This window comes from Bos grunniens, chromosome 8 (assembly GCF_055505025.1).
Source record: "Bos grunniens cultivar Pamir isolate PY7600 chromosome 8, Bosgru_T2T1.0, whole genome shotgun sequence".
NCBI lineage: Eukaryota > Metazoa > Chordata > Mammalia > Artiodactyla > Bovidae > Bos > Bos grunniens.
Window position 1 is genome coordinate 63,806,951 of NC_141172.1, and position 22,792 is coordinate 63,829,742.

General features: G+C 43.8%; 1 protein-coding gene across 20 annotated transcripts in view; it reads left to right on the top strand.

The window, feature by feature from the left end:
* The window catches only part of INVS (inversin), a 135,601-nt gene that overhangs the window by 101,156 nt on the left and 11,653 nt on the right, over window positions 1-22,792 (top strand). For 8 of the 20 annotated variants that reach the window (XR_015169971.1, XM_086416086.1, XM_086416075.1 and 5 more), the window contains 2 exons: window positions 9,263-9,549; window positions 21,503-22,220. Coding sequence is in view for 14 of the 20 variants with exons in the window: in XM_086416086.1 (XP_086272212.1) it covers window positions 9,263-9,549; window positions 21,503-22,220 (1,005 nt within the window). In the remaining 6 variants the exon portion in view is untranslated. Of the gene's footprint in view, window positions 1-9,262; window positions 9,550-20,793; window positions 21,342-21,502; window positions 22,221-22,792 lie in introns of those variants that run through there. The other 12 variants (XR_015169975.1, XM_086416082.1, XM_086416083.1 and 9 more) reach the window with 3 other exon arrangements.

Below are 22,792 nucleotides of genomic sequence, written 5' to 3' on the forward strand. Positions count from 1 at the left end.
TTATTCCTGAAAATGTGAGTCAGTGTTTCATTTTGGTTTTGAATTTGGTTTTAAGGAACAGAAATCAGAATGTGAAATTTAGCCTTTGCTGCTGCCACCTCATTGACTAAGACAGCCCAGACACATCACGTTGCCTCAACATACCCTCCCCAGCTTCTCATGTTAGGATGGCAGAAATCACCTTCCTTAAAGTAAGGGTGTCAAAGATTAAACTTAAAGTGATTTCTATTTTGCTGGCAGAGAAATTGATAGAGAAGTTGTAGTCATATTTTCTAAGGCTTTTTTTTTTTTTTTTAAGGAAATACCTATAATCCATTTAAAAGCACTTTATGACTCATACTACACCTCCACTGTGTTGCCAAAATGAACACTACTGTCATCTACCTGCCAAAGCACAGAGCTGAATGCACATGAAAATAGGACTGTGTTTATGTTGATCGCTCTTTTTCCCTGAAGCTTCCTTTTTGCTGGGTTTTTGTTCACTCTCTAAGCTCAGATCCCCTCTAACTTTCTGAACTCTCCCTTCGTACATCTTTTCAATTATACCACCACCACATTGAAGTCAGCGCTACAGGCTAGCCCCTTAGACTTCTTTCCTTGCCATATTTTTTTCATTGAAAATATATCTTCTCTTAAAACTTAAATTACTTTATCTTTGCAGATAAACCCTTCATCTCTCTGACATCTTAATCTCCTGGAACTCTAATCCTAGATCATCAGCTCTCCACCGGGCACTTCCACTTTGCTGTCCTTTGTTACTTGCCACTGCGTCAGATCTTTGGACGCTTCCATTTGCATGCCCTGTTGTCCCTGTCACTTCAGGCTCACTGTGTGAACCGTGCAACACGTCACCACAGCTGTCTCTCTTTTCACCTCCTGATCTCCCTGCTAGTGCTGCCACCACCAGTTGTGCTAATTCCTCTTTCTGAAATGTCCTTTTGTGTCAATCCTTCTGTCCCACCACTCTATACAGGTGTCATTCGTGATGCTACGTCAGACCCTGTAACATTTTACTTGTGCTTATATCTCCAAGTCTCACCTTTCTCTCCACTAATTCCACCCTCCCACCCTCACCCCTGACATCTCAATCGTCTTGAACTTTCTTCACTTCCTCACTTACAGCTTTCCTTACACCCCCACGCTTTTGGGAGACCTGAGCTTCTTTCTGACTAGTGTATGAGACTGTGTCTCTTAGAGTTATGTAATCAAATTCATTTTGGGTCACCCAGTTCAAGCTCTCATGATGCTCAAGTTCCTTTAATGGGAGGTTGTTCTGTGTCCTCAAAAAGTCAAGTGACAAGGAGTTCTGTGCCTCTAAGGCAGCACATTTCACTAGTGGACAGTTCTGTTGCCAGTGTTCTTGCCTGGAGAACCCCATGGACAGAGGAGCCTGGTGGGCTACAGTCCATGGGGTCACAAAGAATCGGACGTGACTGAGTGTCACACTGTTGGCAGGCGTTCTTTTCTCCCTTTTGATCTTGAGCTGCCCCTTGAAGCAAAAGAGAAAAGTCTACATCCTCTTCCATAAACCAACTTCCAGATAATTAGAGAAGGTGCTCCTGATACTCGCACTCCGACCCCAGCTCTCATTCTCACTTTGTAATAGATCCCCTTGCAGCCTGCTCCCCAAACATCTTCCGTTTGTCAGTGCCTTTCCTCAGGGTTGACCTTTAGTTCTGAATCTTCTGCTCGCCTGTGGTCTGATGCGTGAGAACACTTCCATCATTCCACTCCATGCTATTCCACTTGTCTGAGCCTCAGTTTCTCAATGAAAAGAAAATTTTTTAGTTCGGGACAGGTTTTGGGGCTCCATGAATGCCCTGAAACTGTAGGCAGTATTTTGTATGTTATGAGCGCATGTACATTTGGTGGGAGGAGAGGATCTATAGATTTTTATCACATTCTCTAAGATGGTTCATGAATCACAGAAAGATTTTTTTTTTTAATTGGACTAAATGATATCTAAGGTTCCTTCCAGCTATAACATTCTATAAGTCAAAGGTCCTAAAACGCGTGACATTTTCTTATTCCCTTGAGAGGAAGTCAAAGACCAAATATTACTAAGCCTGTGCTTCAGCAACAATGAAGAGATAGAATCTGACAGACCCTCCCCCCTCACCCCCCATCCAATGCAGTACCAACCGAAAAGGTTAGAGCCAAACCTTTTCTGTCTTCTGAGGTAATCAGTTTCGTCTCACTGGAAATGTTCCAGGAGAAATTGAATTATCATCTCTCCAGGATAAATATATAAGGAATTTTAAAAACTATATAAAAGAGCCGGGCTCTCAGATCTCTTCTGAGTCAAAGATTCTATGAGAGCTGTGCCCTCTGTCTGCCTGAAATAACCTTCTCTCACTTCCCTCCTTTCTAACTTTGACATTATTTCTATGTAACCTTTTTATTATCTTCCAGTTTAATTAGTCTCCCATATCCCCAACCCCCAGCTCTGGGTTAATACTTCTGTTTTAGCATGCATCATATCTCGAATTCAGCATCTGCAGGAGGTATGGGTCTGATTTCCCAACTAGATTGTCAGTTCCTGGAGAGCAGGGATTGTGTTAGGTACCTCCATACTTCTAGTGACTTAAAGCCTTTGATATGTTTCTTGTTCTTCAGTCACTAAGTCCTGTCTGACTCTTTGCGATCCCATGGACTGTAGCATGTCAGGCTCCTCTATACTCCACCATCTCTCAGAGTTTGTTCAAATTCATGTCCATTGAATTGGTGATAACATCCAATCATCTCATCCTCTGTCACCATCTTCTCCTCCTGCCCTCAGTCTTTCCTAGCATCAGAGTCTTTTCCAATGAGTTGGCTCTTTGCATCAGGTGACCAAAGTGTTGGAGCTTCAGCCTTAGTCCTCCCAGTGAATATTCAGGGTTGATTTCCTTTAGGATTGACTGGTTTTACTCTTTGTTGCCCAGTGGATTCTCAAGAGGCTTCTCTGGCACCACAATTCGAAGGCACCAATTCTTTGGTGCTCAGCCTTCTTTATGGTCCAACTCTCATATCCCTATGTTCTTACTTGGTCAGCAATGTCTGACTCTTTGCGGCCCCTTAGACTGTAGCCCACCAGGCTCCTCTGTCCATGGGATTTTCCAGGCAAGAATACTACAGTGAGTGTCCATTTCCTTCTCCAATATCCCTGTGTGACTATGGAAAAACCATAGCTTTCACTATATGGACCTTTGTCAGCGAAGTGATGTCTCTGCTTTTTAATAGCAAGCATGTAATAATAAAGAATCTGCCTGCAAAGCAGGAGATCCAGGTTCGATCCCTGGGTTGGGAAGATCCCCTGGAGGAGAAAATGGGAACCCACTCCAGTATTCTTGCCTGGAGAATCACATGGACAGTGGAGCCTGGCAGGCTACAGTCCATAGGGTCATAAAAAGTTGGACATGACTGAAGTGACTTAACACACACACAAGAGAGGCTTGAGAGATGTGATTAATATGGCTTCTACAGAAAAAGGGGTTGTGTGGTTTCAACAATGAGCATTTCCTGAAAATATCATCAGGCCCAGCCCTGTAACTCCTAGATGGTGAGGCATTCATGCCACACCCACATTTCTTCACTTACAGCCAGAACCAGTGACAGCTTAACAGCTTTACCTGTCAATAAAATAAAAATGATTACTTATATTGATATAGTGCTTTACAGTTTACAAAATTCTTGTACATTAAACCCTTACAATAACTCAGTAAAGTAAACAAGGCAACTGTCCTTAAACTCATTTCATGCAGGGGATGGTAACACCGATTAACTTGCCTGAAATCACTCAGCTAGTAAGGGAGGAGGTTGGCATATGGATCTCAGTCTTACCCTAAGCCAGGGTTCCTGCCATGGCTTGGTTCTGGGGAACAACCCCCAGCCATGCTTGTGCAGTAGGCTCTCCAGATCCTAGCACTATCTGATAGGCTGGCATGGAAGGGCCCTGCTTCTTTTCTCTGACTTATATGCAATATGTAACTGTTGGTGCCAAAGGTCACCAGGCCCCCCATCAGCTTTTGTCTTAACCCAGCGCTCACTCAGCTGTGCATGTTGTCTCCAATGGCTGTTAAGAGAGTGGCACCAAGCTGCCACCATCAATTCTGCAACATGGTTCAGGAAAAATCTTCTTATGACTCAGAGCTAACCTAGCAGAGCATACCAGTATCCTCCTAAATCCTTGAGAAAGTTAAGAAAATTAGCTGGCCCCAAGACTACACCAGGACTATGACCAAGAAAGTCACCAGGGCAAATGCAGGTGTAATCAGTGCAACAGCAGGACACGCTAACTTAACCTTCCTTTTCTGTGGAAACCATTTTAATCACATCTCTCAAACCTCTCTTAGTCCTGTATTCATGGCACTGGCAACTTGAGTACTCATGAATGAGAATGAGCTGCTTTATTTCTGTGGTGTCTGGCAGAATTGCTTTCTTTTTGATGAAACTGGACAACTATTAATACAACTCTCTGTGGAAGCCACACAGTGGGGTAGGGAAAAAAAAACTCCATCAACTTCCAGGACTTAAACTTTCCAGACCCAGAGGCAAGAATGTGCTGTGTTGTGCAAACAGCTGCCTCCAATGCTGAGATGCTGAAGCTGTGGAACATTCAAGTCGTTGAAGTTACTGCCCTTGACCTAGTTCTCTGCACGACAAGCAGTCTTTTGATAATTTGGTTTCTTTTTTCCTTCTTCTTTTTTTTATTGAGGATAATTGCTTTACAATGTTGTGTTGGCCTCCACCACACAATAAGGGGAATTAGTCACAACTACACATTTCTCCTCTCCCTCTTGAGCCTCCCTCTCCTCTCTCATCCCACCCCTCTAGGTCATCACAGAGAGCCGGGCTGTGCTCCTTGTGTTCTATGGCAGCTTCCCAGTAACTCTGTTTTACACATGATAGTCTATGTATGTCACTGGTACTTTCTCAATTCTACCCTACCCTCTCTTTTCCGCACTATACCCACAAGTCTGTTCTCTGTATCTGCCTGTCCGTTTCTTCCTTATAAATAGGTTCATCAGTACTGTTTTTCTAGATTTCGTATATATGCATTCATATACAGTATTCGTGTTTCTCCTTCTGACTTCACTCTAGGTCCATCCACTCACTACAACTGACCCACATTCGTTCCTTGGAAAAGTTTTCAATTAGCAATAACTGCAGCTCGGATAAACCTCATTGGCTATGATGATAACTGCCACGGTGCAGAGCTCACTTGGTTTCTTATCAGCCTTTTTTCTTTTTTTTTTTTTGCTGTTGTCATCTCGGCTACTCATTTGTCAAGTCCTCTCCTTGGGTCTTAGATCTGTCTTGGGAGAGTTCCAGGGTATATCTCTGCCCCACTACAGCCCTTCAGAGATTTGCACCAGCAAAGTACGCCTCTGGTCTTTTTTCCTCTGGGGGAAACAACCCCCGTTCCTCTAGCCCATCCTTTGGAGACCCTCTTCACCCTGTGGTGGACAGCACCTGAAGCAGATGTCAGAGATCTGATGATCCCTGGTTGGCTTTCTCACATTTTTATACTGTGAGCCTCTAGGGAGTGGTTCAAATTGCTCTAGAAAGACAGTACAAGCCAGACTAATTGGTGGCCCATCAGAAGCTGTTGTCTGGCTGATTTCCCTTAGAGAAAAAGGGGAGGAAAATGTGGGACTGGTTAAGATTCTGCCATCTTAATAAATTTCCAGCTAAAATGTTGCTTGCTGTGTCATGTTTTTTTTCCTCTTTAAGATTTCATGTAAAGTAGAATAACTTTAGTTTGTCCGCTTTTATTTGTTTCCTGAACTTTACAAAAATAGGTCAAGTGTATAGCATGGCCCACCCTGAAGATTAAAGATCTTTGACATTCTGCAATAAATTAGTCAGAGAAAACACACTGAAATTTTAGGATAATTATTGATTCTAAGAGTTTAGGACTAAAAGCTAAGCTAGAAGCTAACTTGAAATGCTGTTAATGGTTACTTTGATGTGATGTTGCCTCTTTCTTCTTATGACTCAGTTCATTTTTTACATGATAGAAGAAGATTGAAATTTTTAAAAATTGATTTTGTGAGGTGAATTTTACAGGACGAAGTAAAGCTGCCAAGTCCAGCTCAGCTCTGTATATAGTTTTGCACGTAACATTAGGCAAGTCACTAAGCTCTCTGCCTCAGTTTCCTTATCTGACAAATAAGAGCCTGGCCTCAGTGAACTGAGATTCTTTCAGCATCTTAGACTCTAAGCAGTGGTTCTGGACCTTCTTTCCCCAGGGCAACTAACACACACACACACACACGGGATCATGTTCTGTTCTCAGGAGCTGTTTCCTGTGTGTGTGTGTCCCTGTGGTGGTGGTTGTGGTGATTGTGGTGGTTGTTGCTTTTTGTTTCAAGGAGGCAGTATAGATAAAATAGGATGCAGGTCAGGCATAATTCCTAGTTCTAATCCCTGCTCCTTCTCCTCAGGATCACAACTTTTACATCAAGAACCACAGTTCTCGTGAAATGCACATTTGTGGAATGTGTGCATTGAAAGATTTTTTAAAGTGCAAAATGCATCAGTTTTTGAAAAACATTAATTCTGTTCATCAGCTGAGGGCGTAATTATATATTCTCCTGGTTACATTCTTTCTCCCGGCTTACTGAGTTCTACCACAATGAAAAACCAACCCTTTGCGAACCTCCCCCTCCAGAGGAGTCTTAAAAAGGCAGCGCTCCCCACGCGCTGGCCAGCCTGATCGCTCTGAAAGGCTGGGTCCCCTGTTTGTCCCATGGCTGTCCTCGTGGGAGGCCCAGGAAGGTCTGCAGTGACAAAGTTGGCCCCCCCACCCCCCGCAGGGCTATTTGTACAGCGGCTTCTTGGAATTGAAAAGGAGAGCTGTTTGGTCTCCTAAAACAAAGCGAAATAAATGACTGCTCAAATAACAAAGTCTAGGTTATCACCTCAAAGGCCCCGTTGATGGCAGTGATATATCCACGCAGGTGCCAAGCTGGGCAACCCTACATGCCTGTCTGTCTGCAGGACCAACATTCTCATCCAGCCTCGTAAAGAGAGCAGCTCCCCACCTCCCTGCCAGGAGCAAGGCTGTTATCAATTAGCAGCACCTCTGCCACCCAGATACTTCCACCTTCTTCTGAAAGCAGGCTTCTCCCAGACGAATCGCCCTGAAATGGCACCGCCCATGTGAATCGCAGGCACTGAGGATGACAGGCTCTCCGGCTCGCCTGTCGATTGCAGTGCAGCATATGCCAGTGTCAGTGCTTGGAGAGGCCTGTAACAAGACTACAGCTGAATGAGAACGTTCGAGCTGCGCTGGAGTCAGCACGACCCACCGGAGCACTGTCTCTGGGGTGGCACCCAGTGGGAACCTAGCAGGAGGGCTTCACAACACAGGCCAAGAGACCTTCAGAAGGGGAGTTGGGTTGACCAGGCTTTCTGTTTAAGTGTGACTCAGATATCTGTCATCTGGTCTTCCCTGTCCCTTGAGATATAAATAAGCTTTGCTTCACATTGCACAGTCTGTGGAAATCTGAATTCTGTGACTTCCTGGGGGCTTGGGGTCTCTGTCTCAGCTCTTGCTTCTGTGTCTGGGACCTTAGCCCTGCAACTTTCATGTTGCTTATGAAAAGGCATGTATGAGCATGGGACCTTCCAGAAAACTGGTGTCATCAGGAAGATTCCCATTTCATATCCCATAATGGTATAATTAACAGTGCACCTGAGGATAGTTAACAGTCTGCATGAGACCTGCCTGTTCTCTTAAGCTTTGCTTCTCAGGGTGTGGTCAGAGGCCCGATAGTACCTGTATGACCTGGATGCTTGATAGAAATACAATATCTTGAGCCCGACCCCAGGCCTGGCAAGTCAGCATCTAGGTTTTACCAAGATCCCAGGAGATCCCATTCCTTAAAGTATGTGAATCACGGATCTAAAGTCCTTGGCTGTCCCCTAACCCTGGGCGGATTCTCTGTCCCACTCTTGCTCCATGCGGTACCCAGTCTTTCATCTCCTCTTCCCCCTCCATTCTCTTTCTTGTTCTTCATCTCTTCCCTCCCTGTCAGGAACTACAGATAAATTCTTTGTATCCTAAGAGATCAGGCCTCTTCTCTGGAGCCTCAAAGTCAGTCATCACCTAGGCCCTGGGGGTCTCTTCTACCAGCACTCAATTCTGTCCTCAAGCTTATTAAAATATTTGTGTAAACAAGGCCCCCAACTAAGAGGGACCCTGATACCAGATACTCTGATAAAAGAAATCTCTCCATCTCATTATAAAACATAGCCCTGATTTTATCAAGACATTCCAAAAGTGAAAAGTAAAAAACTATTGTTCACTCAGTCGTGTCTGGCTCTTTGTGACCCCATGGACTGCAACCTGCCAGGCTCCTCTGTCCATGGCATTCTCCAGGAAAAAATACTGGAGTGGGTAACTATTTCCTTCTCCAAGGGATCTTTTTGACCCAGGGATCAAACCTTAGTCTCCTGCTTTGAAGGCAGATTCTTTACCATTTGAGCCACTGGGGCTTTCACAAGACATCCAAACAGACTCTTAAATCAGTTCAGGATTATTAGCTATCATATAAGCGCTTCTCAGGTGGCACTAATGGTGAAGAATCCACCTGCCAATGCAGGAGATGCAAGAGATTTAGGCTCAATCCCTAGCTCAGGAAGATCCCCTGAGGCAGGAAATGACAACCCACTCCAGTATTCTTGCCTGGAAAATTCCATGACAAAGGAGTCTGGAGGGCTACAGTCCTTGGGGTTGCAAAGAGTCAGACAAAACTGAGCACACACGCGCACACACACGAGCTGTCATACAAGCCTTAGACCTGGAGAAGTTGGGTCTTCGACAGGAAAGTGACTTACTCAAGGTCTATTTGCGTATTTTTTCACGTAATCGTTAAGGTTTGCCAGTGGTCTTTTTAATGAATAGAGAAGATTAAAGGTTATCCCTCTGCTTATCATTCTCAGTTGCATTCTGATGTACTTTCTGGAACAGGAGAAAAGAGTGTAGTTACAGCTCCGGGGATCACTAGCTTAGGGACACAAACCATGGGATCCTGCTGTATCTCAGCAAACAGTTTCATGTCATGTGTGTCCCTGCTGGGCACAGGTTGAACTATAAGGTTCTTTCCAGCTCCATCATCCTTTCAGATAGAAAAGTCAGGAATCTGTGAAACTGTGAATTACCAAATCCCCCCTGTGTTGTGGTAGCTCCTTTTAAAAATCAAATCTCACTCCGTAATACTTGAATAGGTAACACTCTGAATTTTTTCCTCTCTGCCCTTGGTTTTGTTCCCAGGAAACGAGAAGAAGAAAACAAGCGAAGAGAGGCAGAACAGCAGAAAGGAAGGCTAAGCCCAGATTCCTGCAGACCCCATGCTCCTCTCTGTCTGCCCAGAACCCAAGCTGAGCCCCACAGACAGAGCCGGGCCCCCAGCAAACAGCCCCCCTGCAGTGACAAGGCCCAAGGCCCTGAGCGGAAAGCCTGCAGACGATCTCCAGGTAGAGGGTCTCCAAGCAGAGCCCCCCAGAAGGAGCAGCAGCTCTCCTCAGACTTGCAGAGAACAGAACCCAGAAAACCAAATGGTAAGTGTATTGCCTTGCGATTCAGCGCTAACCCATGGACTGTGGGCTCTTTTGTTTCATATTATTTAGACCATTTACATTTAAGGTAATTATATCAGCACTTAAGTCTGCCACTGTATCATTTATTTTCTGTTTATTTTTTCTGTTTCTCTTTTCTTCTCTTCCTGTTGTATTTCCTCAAATTCTTTTTTAGCTTGGGATCATTATATAGCAGTCCCCTTACCCATGTTAATTAAAAATGCCTCTTATGTTTTAGCTCTCACAGTGAATGCTCCTTCCTCTGACACATGCATTCCCACCAAATGAAGCTTTTTTTTTCCTTCTGTGTGCTCCCACAGCTTTCCTGTGCATCCTTATTGTACAGATCATCACCTTGCACTGTTAGTGGATTACTGGCTTACTTGTTTGTTTTTTCCACTAGACTATACAACCTGTAAAATCAGGATTGCGTCAGTTATCTAATGCTGTGTAACAGACTATCCTAAAACTAAGTGATTTACAATAACAGTTTACTATTTCTTGTGATTCTGTGGGTGGGTCTTGCAGTTCCTCTTCAGGCATCATCTACACTCACTCGTGTGGCTACATTCAGGTTGAGGTCAGCTGAATTGGTTGGTCTAAGATGGACTGACTTGAATATCTGGCAGTTGATAGTGGCTGTCAGCTGGGATTCCTTGACTCTTTTACATGGCCTTTCATCCTCCCATAGGCTAGACTGGCTTCCTTACACAATGGTCTTGGACATCATTCTAACAAAGCACAAGAAAAAGCTATAAGACTTCTTGAGGAATAGGCTCAAGAATGTGCACACCACATTTTGTTGATCAAAGCAAGTTGTATGACCATCCCAGACTAAATAACATAAAGAAATAGAGTCCATCTTTGCATACTAAGATGGGAGTAATTTTTGGCTATTAAATAATCTATCACAGTTACTTTTTGGCCACAGATTATTCACATTTCTCCCACATGTAAAATGTTTTACCCCTTATCTTTAGGACCCAAAAATCTCATCCCAGTTAACACATCAAGTTTGAAGTCTGGGATCTTGAGACCTGTGTGAGATTCCCCATGTGTGAATCTTTCTGATTCAGAGAACAGTCAACAAGAACACACATTGGCCCACACATGCATCCAGTAAGCAATGGTGAGATAGGAACAGAATCCCAGGTGGCTCAGAGGTAAAGAATCCACCTACTAGTGCAGGAGATTTGGACTTGATCTCTGGGTTGGGAAGATCCCCTAGAAAAGGAAATGGCAACCCACTCCAGTATTCTTGCCTGGGAAATTTCATGGACTGAGGAGCCTGGCAGGCTACAGTCCATGGGGTCAGAAAGAGTCAGACACGACTGAACAACTGTGGATGCACACAAACCACAATAGATACTCCTGTTCCAAAAGAGGAGAAATTAGTACATAGCAGTCACTGCTGCTGCTGCTGTTAAGTTGCTTCAGTCGTGTCCGACTCTGTGCGACCCCATAGACGGCAGCCAACCAGGCTCCGCCGTCCCTGGGATTCTCCAGGCAAGAACACTGGGGTGAGTTGCCATTTCCTTCTCCAATGCGTGAAAGTGAAAAGTGAAAGGGAAGTTACTCAGTCACGTCCGACTCTTCGCAACCCCATGGACTGCAGCCCATCAGGCTCCTCCGTCCATGGGATTTTGCATGTAAGAGTACTGGAGTGGGGTGCCATTGCCTTCTCCATAGCAGTCACTAGTACATAGCAGTTCTGAAAGCCACCTGGTTATACATTAGCAAGGCTCCTACTCTGAGGTATGAAATATGCCTTGATTAAGGTCTGGTTTTACTCCTCTGTGTGTTTTCTATGCCATGTTCGTCTTGGCTCTGGGCTGTGCCACCTGGGTTCTTGGCCCTGCTGAGAAGTCTTCCTTTTCAATGAGACGTAGCCCATATTTGCAGCTGAGTAGCTTTCATAGCCTGTTTGCAGCATAAGAGAAATTGAGGCCCCAGAGGCTCCTTTGTGTTTGAAACTGCCTCCATAGGTCAAGCTGGTGGTACTCTCACTGATACAATTATTTCAGAAATATTCATGGGTTTCCTGTGAATCTGATTGAGTTCATTTCATGTTCCAAAACCACATCAATGATTACTTTTCAAATAGGCCTTTCTCTACTTTGGGTGGCTCAGGCTACTATGGAAAAATGCCCTTGAGATTCTTAGAAGTTCTTTTGTCTAGCTAAAAGTTCTTTCTTTATCTTATTTCTTTCTCTGTGTGTGCGTGCTAAGTTGCTTCAGTCATATGCAACTCTATGCGACCTTATAAACTGTAGCCTGCCAGACTTCTCTGTCCATGAGTGTTCTCCAGGCAAGAATACTAGAGTGGGTTGCCATGTCCTCCTCCAGGGACCGAACCTGAGTCTCTTATGTCTCCTGCACTGGCACGTAGGTTCTTTACCACTAGCACCACCTGGGAAGCTCTCTTTCTCTCCACACCTTATCATATGCAGCTAAAAACTTCCATTTGATATTTTCTTCAACATTCCTCCTGGAAAACTAAGCCATAACTATAAGTTCATTAGGTGTATTTTCTGTCTTCCAAGTTACTGCAGGTTGCCAGTTATCATACCACTGAGCTACATGGTTCTCTTTTGTCCAGACTCCTGTAGCAACTCCTATAGCAACTTCCTATAGCACTTCTCTAGTCTTCACTAATAGTTTCTTCATTGTCTTTCTAACCTCTGCTCACCTGCCAGTCCCAAAGTCAGTGCTTTGGGTTTTTGCTAGGCCAGCAAGCCTCTTTTTTAGGTATCAGTTTCTGTATTGATTATCTCTAGTGGCATAACACCCCACCCTCCAAACTAAGTGGCTTAAAACAATGCTTTATTATTTCTCACAGTTCTGTGAGTTGGTTAGGCAGTTCCTCTGCTGGATCAGCTGGGCTTGCTTTCGTAGCCGCTAGAAGGGTGGTCAGGCTAGAAAGTCCCGATGTCTTCCTTCACATTTCTGACAATTGGAGCTGGCTGTTGGCGGTTGGTGTCTCAGTTCTCTTCTACATGCCCTTTCATCCTCCAGTAAGTTAGATCATCTTACTTTCATACTGTTCTCAGGGCGGTGTCCTGAAAAAGGAAAGCAGAAGCCACAGGCCCTTTTGAGGCCTGGGCTCCAGACTTATCACATCCCTTCTACCACATTCTGTGGATTAGAGCAATTCACAAGGCCAGCCCAGTTCAAGAGAGTGGAGACACAGACATATTGCAAAATCACATTTGAAAGGTGAATGGATCCTCAGATGGGAAGAATCCTTGGCCATTAAACAGTCTATCAGAAGGACCAATATGTCTTACTTCTGTATCCCAGCAGGGTATTGGGCACATAAGAGATATAATAAGCTTTTGTTGAATATATATCTGTATGGTACTGGCTAAGTGCTTGAGATTCAGTGGGTATGACTGGTGGGAATATCAGTGGCCCTTACATTTGGAACATGCACGGTGGCTAAGGCAGCAAACTCTGCTTGCTTACCTCTTTCCTTACCCCGGTTATGTATATTCAGTTATTTACTGTCATCATTTAGATATCCCCAAGGTATCTCAAACTCAACCTGTCCAAGATAGAATTGATCATGATTTCGTGTAAACCTGTTCCTGATCTTGGTTAATGACATATTCATCCATCTGTATGTCCATCCCAGGAGTAAAATCTGATCATTTTCTTCTTTTACTTTACCACTCAAAATCCAGTCTGTCACCAGGTCTTGTCACCTTTACTTCCTAAATATCTTCCAGATCCGTTCTGCATATCTCATCTACTACCGCCACATGGTCTACCTAACATTTGTTTACCTTCGTCTCTGTCTTGGACTATTGCAGTAACTTCCCAGCTGGTCTTACTTATCTACTGGATTCCTCTAATCCATTTTCTTCTCAATATGTGATCATATCAGTGCCTTCAAACGTGAAATCTCATCAAAGCCTTGTAATCAACACTTCTGCACGGAACCTGGTTCCTTTTGCTGGAGATGGTCATGGACACCAAGATCTGAGAGCTAGGTGCATAGCACTGTTGGACTGTCATTGCTCCTAAGCCCTTTCAACAGAGAGAGCTGAGAAATTCTTATATTTATTGGGCATCTATTTGTGTATATCACACACACACTGTTTTCATATCAGTACCTCCAATTGCATTTGACACCATAGATTTTATTCTAGCTTTTATCTTTTTTATTTGAAATTTTTTTCTCCCAACTGACAGATCTGGCTTCAGTTATCTGTGATATATATGCTTATTTGTTCAATCCCATTATACACCTAAAGTAGTCTTAGAATTGCCATCCCATACCCGTTTGAGAAATAAATTTACTAACTAGAGCGCAGTATTTTCACACATTCCTTAGTCTTACAGTACTCAGCCAAAATATGATTTTACAAAGTTACTTTGGTAAGTTCCCTTCTCCACGTTTTAGTGTGGTTACCTCATCTATTTGTAATAGTGTTAGGTTTATTTGTTATTATTTTTATTCCATCTTGGGTTCTTTCCCACATCCTAGCTGATTCTAATTGCTGGTTTTTTTGGTAATGGGGTACTTTTTATTTAAACAGAAAATGACATTTTCTCATAATTATAAAATTAGTTAATGTATGTTACCAAAACATTTAAATCAGAGAAAAGAACAAAGAAGAAAAAATAAAAATCCTAAAAATAAACAAAAATCTTTTTAAAAAATCTTAAAAGTAAACAATTATACAGTAAAAGTAAAAAATTATCTAATTTTTCTTAAAATCAGGAAATTGTGGGCATCCTGTTTTGAGATATTCTTACATCATTTCTTTGTTTTCAATAAAAGTGTTAATAGCTGCTTATTATTATATCAGATTATGAATACAGCATGCTTTGTTTAATCATGCCTGTGTTGCAGACTATGTAAACCAAACAGCTTTTCATATAAAGTTTTGTGTTTATCTCTAATATTTATAGCTCTTTAAACTTGTTGCCAAACTTCTTACCAAGAAGGTTGAAGAAGTTTGTTCCACCCTTTCAAAAGCAAAAACCAAAAAACTCTCTCCAAACACTTAGGCAAATAATGGATTTACTAAATCCTAGTTAGTAAGATGAAATTTTTTCATATTTTTATTGGCTTTGTATATTTATTTTCTGGATTATTCACTAACATCCTTTGTCAATTTTTATATTGGTTTTTCATTTTCTTAATAGTTCTAAAATCTTTTTATATAATAAGGATAGTAACCTTTCTCTCTCATATATAATAAACTTTTATGGATACCCTATAATTTTGTTTCATTTTTTCTTCTGAGATTTTCTCTTTGTGGTTTTATGCCAAGAAAACATTTTTCTCACTTTAAAATAAACACATGTATTTTCTAATTTTTAATGTCTCCTATTTAATTTGTTGTATAGTGAGTTTGTAATCGAATGGCTTCTTTTTAGAGAATAAGTGGTCATGCTAGCCATAAACAGGAGAAGGCAATGGCACCCCACTCCAGTACTTTTGCCTGGAAAATCCCATGGATGGAGGAGCCTGGTGGGCTACAGTCCATGGGGTTGCGAAGAGTCGGACACGACTGAGCGACTTCACTTTCACTTTTCACTTTCCTGCATTGGAGACGGAAATGGCAACCCACTCCAGTGTTCTTGCCTGGAGAATCCCAGGGACTGGGGAGCCTGGTGGGCTGCTGTCTCTGGGGTGGCACAGAGTCGGACACGACTGAAGCGACTTAGCAGCAGCAGCCATAAACATTGAGCTGTCTGGAGCTACTGTGCTGGCAGTAGGCTTGCATAGCGTTGCTCCCTGGGGTCATGCCCAGGGTCTGTGAGCACCTCATCTAATTCAACATGCCATCTTTATTTTTGTAAATGGGAATATTTTTAGCTTTCTGTTATTTCTCACTGATCTGTTTCTACTAATACCCAAATCACATTTTTTTTATCATTATTAGTTATTAGTTTGTAACAACATGTATTAATAATCATCTCTTCATTATTTGTCTCTTTATGATAGAGTTTGCTTTATAAGAAAGATTTTAAAGTTGTTCTTATCTGTTTTGGGCTGTGCTGGGTCTCCACTGCTGTGTGGGCTTTTCTCTAGTTGCGGCAAGTGAGGCGACTCTCTAGGTGTGCTGTGTGGCCTTCTCACTGCAGTGCGAGAAGCACTGCAGTGGGCTGTTGCAGTGGCTTCTCTTGCTTTGGAGCACAGCTCTAGGGAGTGCAGGCTTCAGTAGTTGCAGCCCTCAAGCTCAGCAGTTGTGGCTTCCAGGCTTTAGAGTACTGGCTCAATAGCTGTAGCACAAGGGCTTGGTTGCCCTGCAGCATGTGGGATCTTCCCAGATCAGGGATTGAATTCTATGCCTCTTGTATTGGCCGGCAAATTCTTTACCACTGAGCCACCACGGAAGCCCTACTACTACTATTACTAAGTCGCTTCAGTCGTGTCCGACTCTGTGCGACCCCATGGACTGCAGCCCACCAGGCTCCCCCATCCCTGGGATTTTCCAGGCAAGAGTACTGGAGTGGGGTGCCATTGCCTTCTCCCAGGGAAGCCCTAGAGTTTGCTTTTTAGAGCAGTTTTAAGTTAACAGCAAAATAGAGCAGGAAGTACAGAGAGCTCCCATATACTCCTACTCACAAATCCACATACTCCTCCATCATCAACACCTTACACCAGAATAGCATATTTGTTAATAATTGATGAACCAACACTGACACATCTACTTCTGCTTCATTTATTACACTAAAGCCTTTGACTGTGTGGATCACAACAATCTGTGGAACGTTCTTAAAGAGATGGGAATACCAGATCACCTTACCTGCCTCCTGAGAAACCTGTATGCAGGTCAAGAAGCAAGAGTTAGAACCAGACATGGAACAACAGACTGGTTCCAAATAGGGGAAGGAGTACATCAAGGCTGTATATTGTCCCCTGCTTATTTAACTTATATGCAGAGTACATCATGAGAAATGCTGGGCTGGATGAAGCACAAGCTGGAATCAAGATTGCCGGGGGAAATATCAGTAACCACAGATATGCAGATGAAACCACCCTTATGGCAGAAATCAAAGAGTAACTAAAGAGCCTCTTGATGAAAGTGAAAGAGGAGAATGAAAAAGCTGGCTTAAAACTCAACATTCAGAAAATGAAGATCATGGCAACTGGTCCCATGACTTCATGGCAAATAGATGGGGAAACAATGGAAACAGTGACAGACTATTTTCTTGGGCTCCAAAATCACTGCAGATGGTGACTACAGCCATGAAATTAAAAGATGCTTGCTCTTTGGAAGAAAAGCTCTGAAAAGCCTAGACAGCATATTAAAAAGCAGAGATGTCACTTTGCTGACAAAGGTCCATCTAGTCAAAGCAATGGTTTTTCCAGTAGTCATGTATGGATGAGAGAGTTGGACCATAAAGAAAGTTTGGCACTAGGGAATTGATGCTTTTGAACTGTGTTGTTGGAAAAGACTCTTTAGAGTCCCTCGGACTGCAAGGAGATCAAACCAGTCAATCCTAAAGGAAATCAGTCCTGGATATTCATTGGAAGGACTGATGCTAAAGCTGAAGCTCCTATACTTTGGCCACATGATGTGAAGAGCTGACTCATTGGAAAAGACCCTGATGCTGGGAAAGATTGAAGGCAGAAGGAGAAGGGGATGACAGAGGATGAGATGGTTGGATAGCATCACCAACTTGATGGACATGAGTTTGAGCAAGCTCTGGGAGTTGATGAAGGATAGGGAAGCCTGGAGTGCTTCAGTCCATGGGGTCACAAAGAGTCAGACACGACTGAGCAACTGAACTGAACTGACACTGACATATCATTATCACCCAAGTCCAGTTTACAACAGCATTCACGCCTGGTGTTACACATTCTGTATAACTTATATCATACAGAATAGTTTTACTGCTTTTATCAGGGGTCTCCAGAGAAACAGAACCAATAAGATAGACAGATAGATAGACAGACAGACAGACAGATAGATAGGCAGGCAAACAGGCAGACGTTAAAGGAGATTTGGTATAGATTGCTTGTTTGATTATGCTGGGAAGGCAATGGCACCCCACTCCAGTACTTTTGCCTGGAAAATCCCATGGACGGAGGAGCCTGGTGGGCTGCAGTTCATGGGGTCGATAGAGTCGGACACGACTGAGCGACTTCACTTTCACTTTCATGCATTGGAGAAGGAAATGGCAACCCACTCCAGTGTTCTTGCCTGGAGAATCCCAGGGACAGGAAGCCTGGTTGGCTGCCATCTATGGGGTCGCACAGAGTCGAACATGACTGAAGCGACGCAGCAGCAGCAGCAGCAGCAGCTTGTTTGATTATGGAGGCTGAGAAGACCCATAGTCTGGTATCTGGAAGCTGGAAACCCAGGAAAGCTGGCAATGTGACTCAGTGAGTCTGAAAGCTTAAAAACAAGGAAACAGATGCTCTGAATCTGAGTCCAAAGTTTTGGAAATCGAGGGGCTGATGGTTTAAGTTGTCGTGCTCAGTTGTGTCTGACTCTTTGTGACCCCATGGACTGTCACCCGCCAGGCTCCTCTATCCCTGGAATTTTCCAGGCAAGAATACTGGAGTGGGTTGCCATTTCCTACTCTAGAGGACCTTCCTGACCCAGGGATTGAACCTGTGTCTCTCCTGCATCAGTAAGTGGATTCTTTGCCACCGAGCCACCCAGGAGCCTTGGTACAGTCCTGGTCCAAGTCCAAAAGCTCGACAGACAGGAACACCTGCGCCCAAGGGCAGGGGAAAAGGGATGTCCCAGCTCTAGCAGAAAAGGAAAATCACCCTTCCTCCACCATGTTTTTTCTGTTTAAGCCCTAAATAGATGGGACTATGCCGACCTGCCTTGGTGAGGGTGGTCTTCTTTACTCAGGTTACCAATCGAAAAGCTGATCTCTTCCAGAGACACTCTCACAGACACACCCAGAAATAATGTCTTACCAACTCTCCGGGCATGTCTTACACCAGTCAAGTTGACATTACATTAACTGTCATACTGCCCTAAAAATCCACTGTCTTTCCTGAACGCCTGGGAACCACTGAGCCTTTTAGTGTCTCCATAATTTTCCCTTTTTCCAGAATGTCATATAGTTGGAATCATACAGTATATGGCCTTTTCATGGTGACCTCCTTCACTTATTAATATGTATTAGTACTATTCATGCAAGGATAGTAGTATTTCACTTCATAATATTCTGTGTGGCTGGGTAGCTCATTTCTTTTTGGTACACGTTCATTTTTTAAAAACTCATTTCCTTTTAGTTCACTCCTTTTTATTGCTGAATAATATTCCATTGTCTGGATATAGCACAATTTATTTATATGTTCACCTACTGAAGGGCATCTTGGCTGCTTCAAGTTTGGGCAGTTATGAATAAAGCTGCTATACACACCCATGTACAGGATGTTGGGTAGACATAAGGTTTTAATTCATCTGGGAAGATACCAAAGAGCAGGATTGCTGGATTGTATGATAAGAATATGTTCTATTTCTTAAGAAACTACCAAACAGTCTTCCAAAGCAGCTGTACCATTTTGCATCCCACCAGCAATGAAGGAGGGTTCCTGTTGCTTCTCACCCTCAGCAGCATTTGATGTTAGTATTTTTGATTTTTACCATGTGTAGTGGTATCTCATTGTTATTTTGATTCACTGTTGTTGTTTTTTTTAATTTTGTTTTGGTACATGTGAAACATTATAATAAGTCTGAGAGAGCGGTACAGGAAGTTTCACTCAGGAAGGCGTCTCTCCCGCCTCATCCTGCTACTGTTTGCATTTCCCTCATCTCTTTATCACTTCCCCACTCCATTGGATCTAGTCTCTTCAGTTTTCAGATTATCCTTCTATATTTGTTTTGTACACATGAGCAGATGCAAGTCTATTTTCTTATATACCATTCCTTCATACATGAAGAATATACATATTCTTCCACACGTAAGAATAGTTATTTTAAAGTCTGTTTCTGAAAACACGTCTGAATGACCTGTGTGTCTGTTTTATTGTCTGTTCTCCCTTCCTCTCTTCTTCTCTCAATTTTCTCTTGTATCGTCTCCCTGTATATTTTTCACTAAGTACTGGACCATTGAGTATAAAAAATTAGAGAAATGACTTAAAGCCTAGCATGGTATGATTAATAATTCCTCCAGGGTGGATTTACATTGACTTCTGCCAGGCATTCAGGAGAAAGAGCAATCCAAGGTCACCATGATGCAGTCCCAGAACTGAGATGATGCAGAGTGGGGCTTTGATGCAGAGTGGGGCTTTCAGTGCCGGCAAAGGTCAGCCCACTGCCAGTTCACCTTTTCTCCCTGGAACAGCCATCGAGGAGCCCAATCCAGTGCTCCCTGGCTGAATCTGGACTCCAAGTTTTGTCCTCCAAACCTCAAGGAGCTTATTTCCTTAGGGATATGTAGCCCCAAATGCCTTGTTCATCTCCTGGTCACCTGATTTTCTTGGATCTTGGCCTTGTTAGCTCTTCAGTGCCTCAGACAGGTACATGCATGCTAAGTCACTTCAGTTGTATCTGACTCTTTGCAACCACATGGACTGTAGCCCACCAGGCTCCTCTGTCCATGGGATTCTCCAGGCAAGAATACTGGAGTGGGTTGCCATTTCCTTTTCCAGGAGATCTTCCCAACCCAGGGATCGAACTGATGTCTCTTATGTCTCTTGCATTGGCAGGCAGGTTCTTTACCACTAGCGCCACCTGTCAAACAGGTGGTTGTAATATTTTAGCTTTTTGATTTTTTAGATTTTTGAGTATGCGTTAATTCTGCCGTTATAGAAGCAGAAGTTCCTTCACTGTTTATTACCTCAAGACTAACATTTTCATTTTAGATAATTATGTTTAGTTATTTAAAAATTTTTTCTCTAACTTTGTACTTCTTTTGTGTGTTTAATGAGTGTGTTTTGTGCACATGTATGTGCACGTACACATTGTTCTATTAGTTGACATTTTTTGTTGATCTAATCTTGTTATTTTTCTCTGTTAACTATCCCTCATAGTAGGCTGTTTCCTTGTGTATTTTGTAATTTTGGATTGCAAAGTTATTTTTAGGAGGTCCCCTCTGTGTGGCCTGTGTTTGCTTCTGTGAGGCCCCCTGCAATACCACCATCCTGAGACTAATTTTTATATTAATTTTTCCTCTGGGTTGAGAATAAATGAATACCAAACCTATGTGAGGCACAGCACTTTGGTTTCAAACTCTCATGGATGACCCTTTACCCTATCTGGAACCTAGGCTGAGACAAATTTCTTTGTCATCTTCTAGTGCTGGGAAGCGGAGAAGGCGATGGCACCCCACCAGTCTGTCACCAGTACTGTACTGTCACCACTCCAGTACTCTTGCCTGGAAAATCCCAGGTGGGCTGCCGTCTATGGGGTCGCACAGAGTCGGACACGACTGAAGCGACTTAGCAGCAGTAGCAGCAGTGCTGGGAAGATATTTTTATCTGGATTATCATTTCCCAAGAGTTTACTGTCTCATGAGTCCTGACTTCATGCAGTGTCCTGTTTCCAGTTAACTTTCTGCCTGCAAGGCTTGTCTTCTGTTCTTATCTGGATGTTAAAACAGTCCGTTATTTAATAAGACCAGCCATTGCCCACTTCGCCACTACCACCTGCCTGACAGTCGCTGAATCAGCTCACAAGCTTATTACTAGAGTTCTCAGTTTTCTGTTTGTTTCTGGCCCCCAGGGATTTCTTTTATTTTTCTTGAAGGCACTGTGGTGCTTTTAAAATAACGTTTATTATATTTTAGTCAGAATTTCTAGGTTTCTATAGGGGAAGGCTTTCAGGTTGTCTAACCTACCATTACTAGAAAAAGAAGTTAAACAATTTTTCCTAATCATACTATCACTATCACGGTGACACGAAAGGAAAAGTCTGAATATTTTTTTGGTGAACAAGTGGGCAGAACTGCCCTGCCCTCCAAGTTTTGGACAATAATGGTTCCTCCCCTTCTTCCTTGTCTCCCCAAGAAACAGCCAGAGAACATTCTAAAGGCCGATCTGCCTGTGTCCACTTCAGTCCTAGCGAAGGCAGTGATGGGAACAGGCGTCCAGGAGTCTGCCCTGCTGAGAAGCCCAGAGGTGAGACAGCTGGTGAGCAGCACTGTGACAAGGGGAAAGGCTCCTCCAAGCAGCCCTCCCATGTCAAGGGGGCTGGGCCCCATGCGGAAGGCGAGGAGCCCAGCTGGGCAGCCACAAGCCTTCCACAGCAGGACAGCCATTGGAAGGCCAGCCGGCGGCAGGACGCAGCACCCAAGGCCATGCGTGCCTCCCAGAAGAGGCGCAGCCAGGAGCTCAGAGGAGGGAGGCGCTCCCCGGCCGGGTCCAGCCGGCCTGGCAGTGCCAAGGGGGAAGTGGTCCACGATGGGCAGAGTCCTCTCCACCACCGGACACCAAGGAACACAGTGACACAGGACAAGCTCGCAGGAGGGACCTCCTCAGATTTGCCACCAAGCACAGAGGTGTTGAGATCAGGAGTCAGGAAGCTGGGGACATCGGCCCGGTCTGAAGACACTCGGCTACCCAAGGAGACTGATCCGGCTCCTGGTCCCCTCCCTGGGCAGACTGTGAACATTGACCTTCTCCCCGTAGAGCTGCGGCTGCAGATCATCCAGAGAGAAAGAAGCAGGAAGGAGCTGTTCCGCAGGAAGAACAAGGCCGCGGCGATCATCCAGCGGGCCTGGAGGAGGTATGAAGGCAGGGCGCCACCACAGCTCTGGCTCTGTGGCTGTCCTCCACCTGACGCAACACTCCCTCTGCTCTGGGACACTTTCTTTATATGCAGTTTTATTTATTTATGGCTTCTTTGGGTCTTCATAGCTGCATGGACTTTTTTCTGGTTGAGGTGAGCGGAGGCTACTCTTTAGTTGTGGTGGGCAGGCTTCTCACTGCGGTGGCTTCTCTTGCTGCAGAGCATGTGCTCTAGAGCACAGACTGAGTGGTGGTGGCACACAGGCTTAGTTGCTCTGAGGCATGTGGGATCTTCCCAGACCAGGGATTGAACCTGTGTCTCCTGCATTGGCAGGTGGATTTTTTTTTTTTACCATGGAGCCACCAGGAAAGCCCTCTGTGATACTTTCTAGTGGATTGCATGTGCTGGCCTGACAAGGCCAACTTTACTGAGCCTACCTATGAGATTCCCACATGTTTAGATCTTAATAATTTATATTAAGCTATTTGGAAGGTGTTTTTACCCAGAATGATAGGAAAGGACCCAAGATAGTGGGGTGTAAATGAAAAACCAGGAAGCCTGAGTTTCAG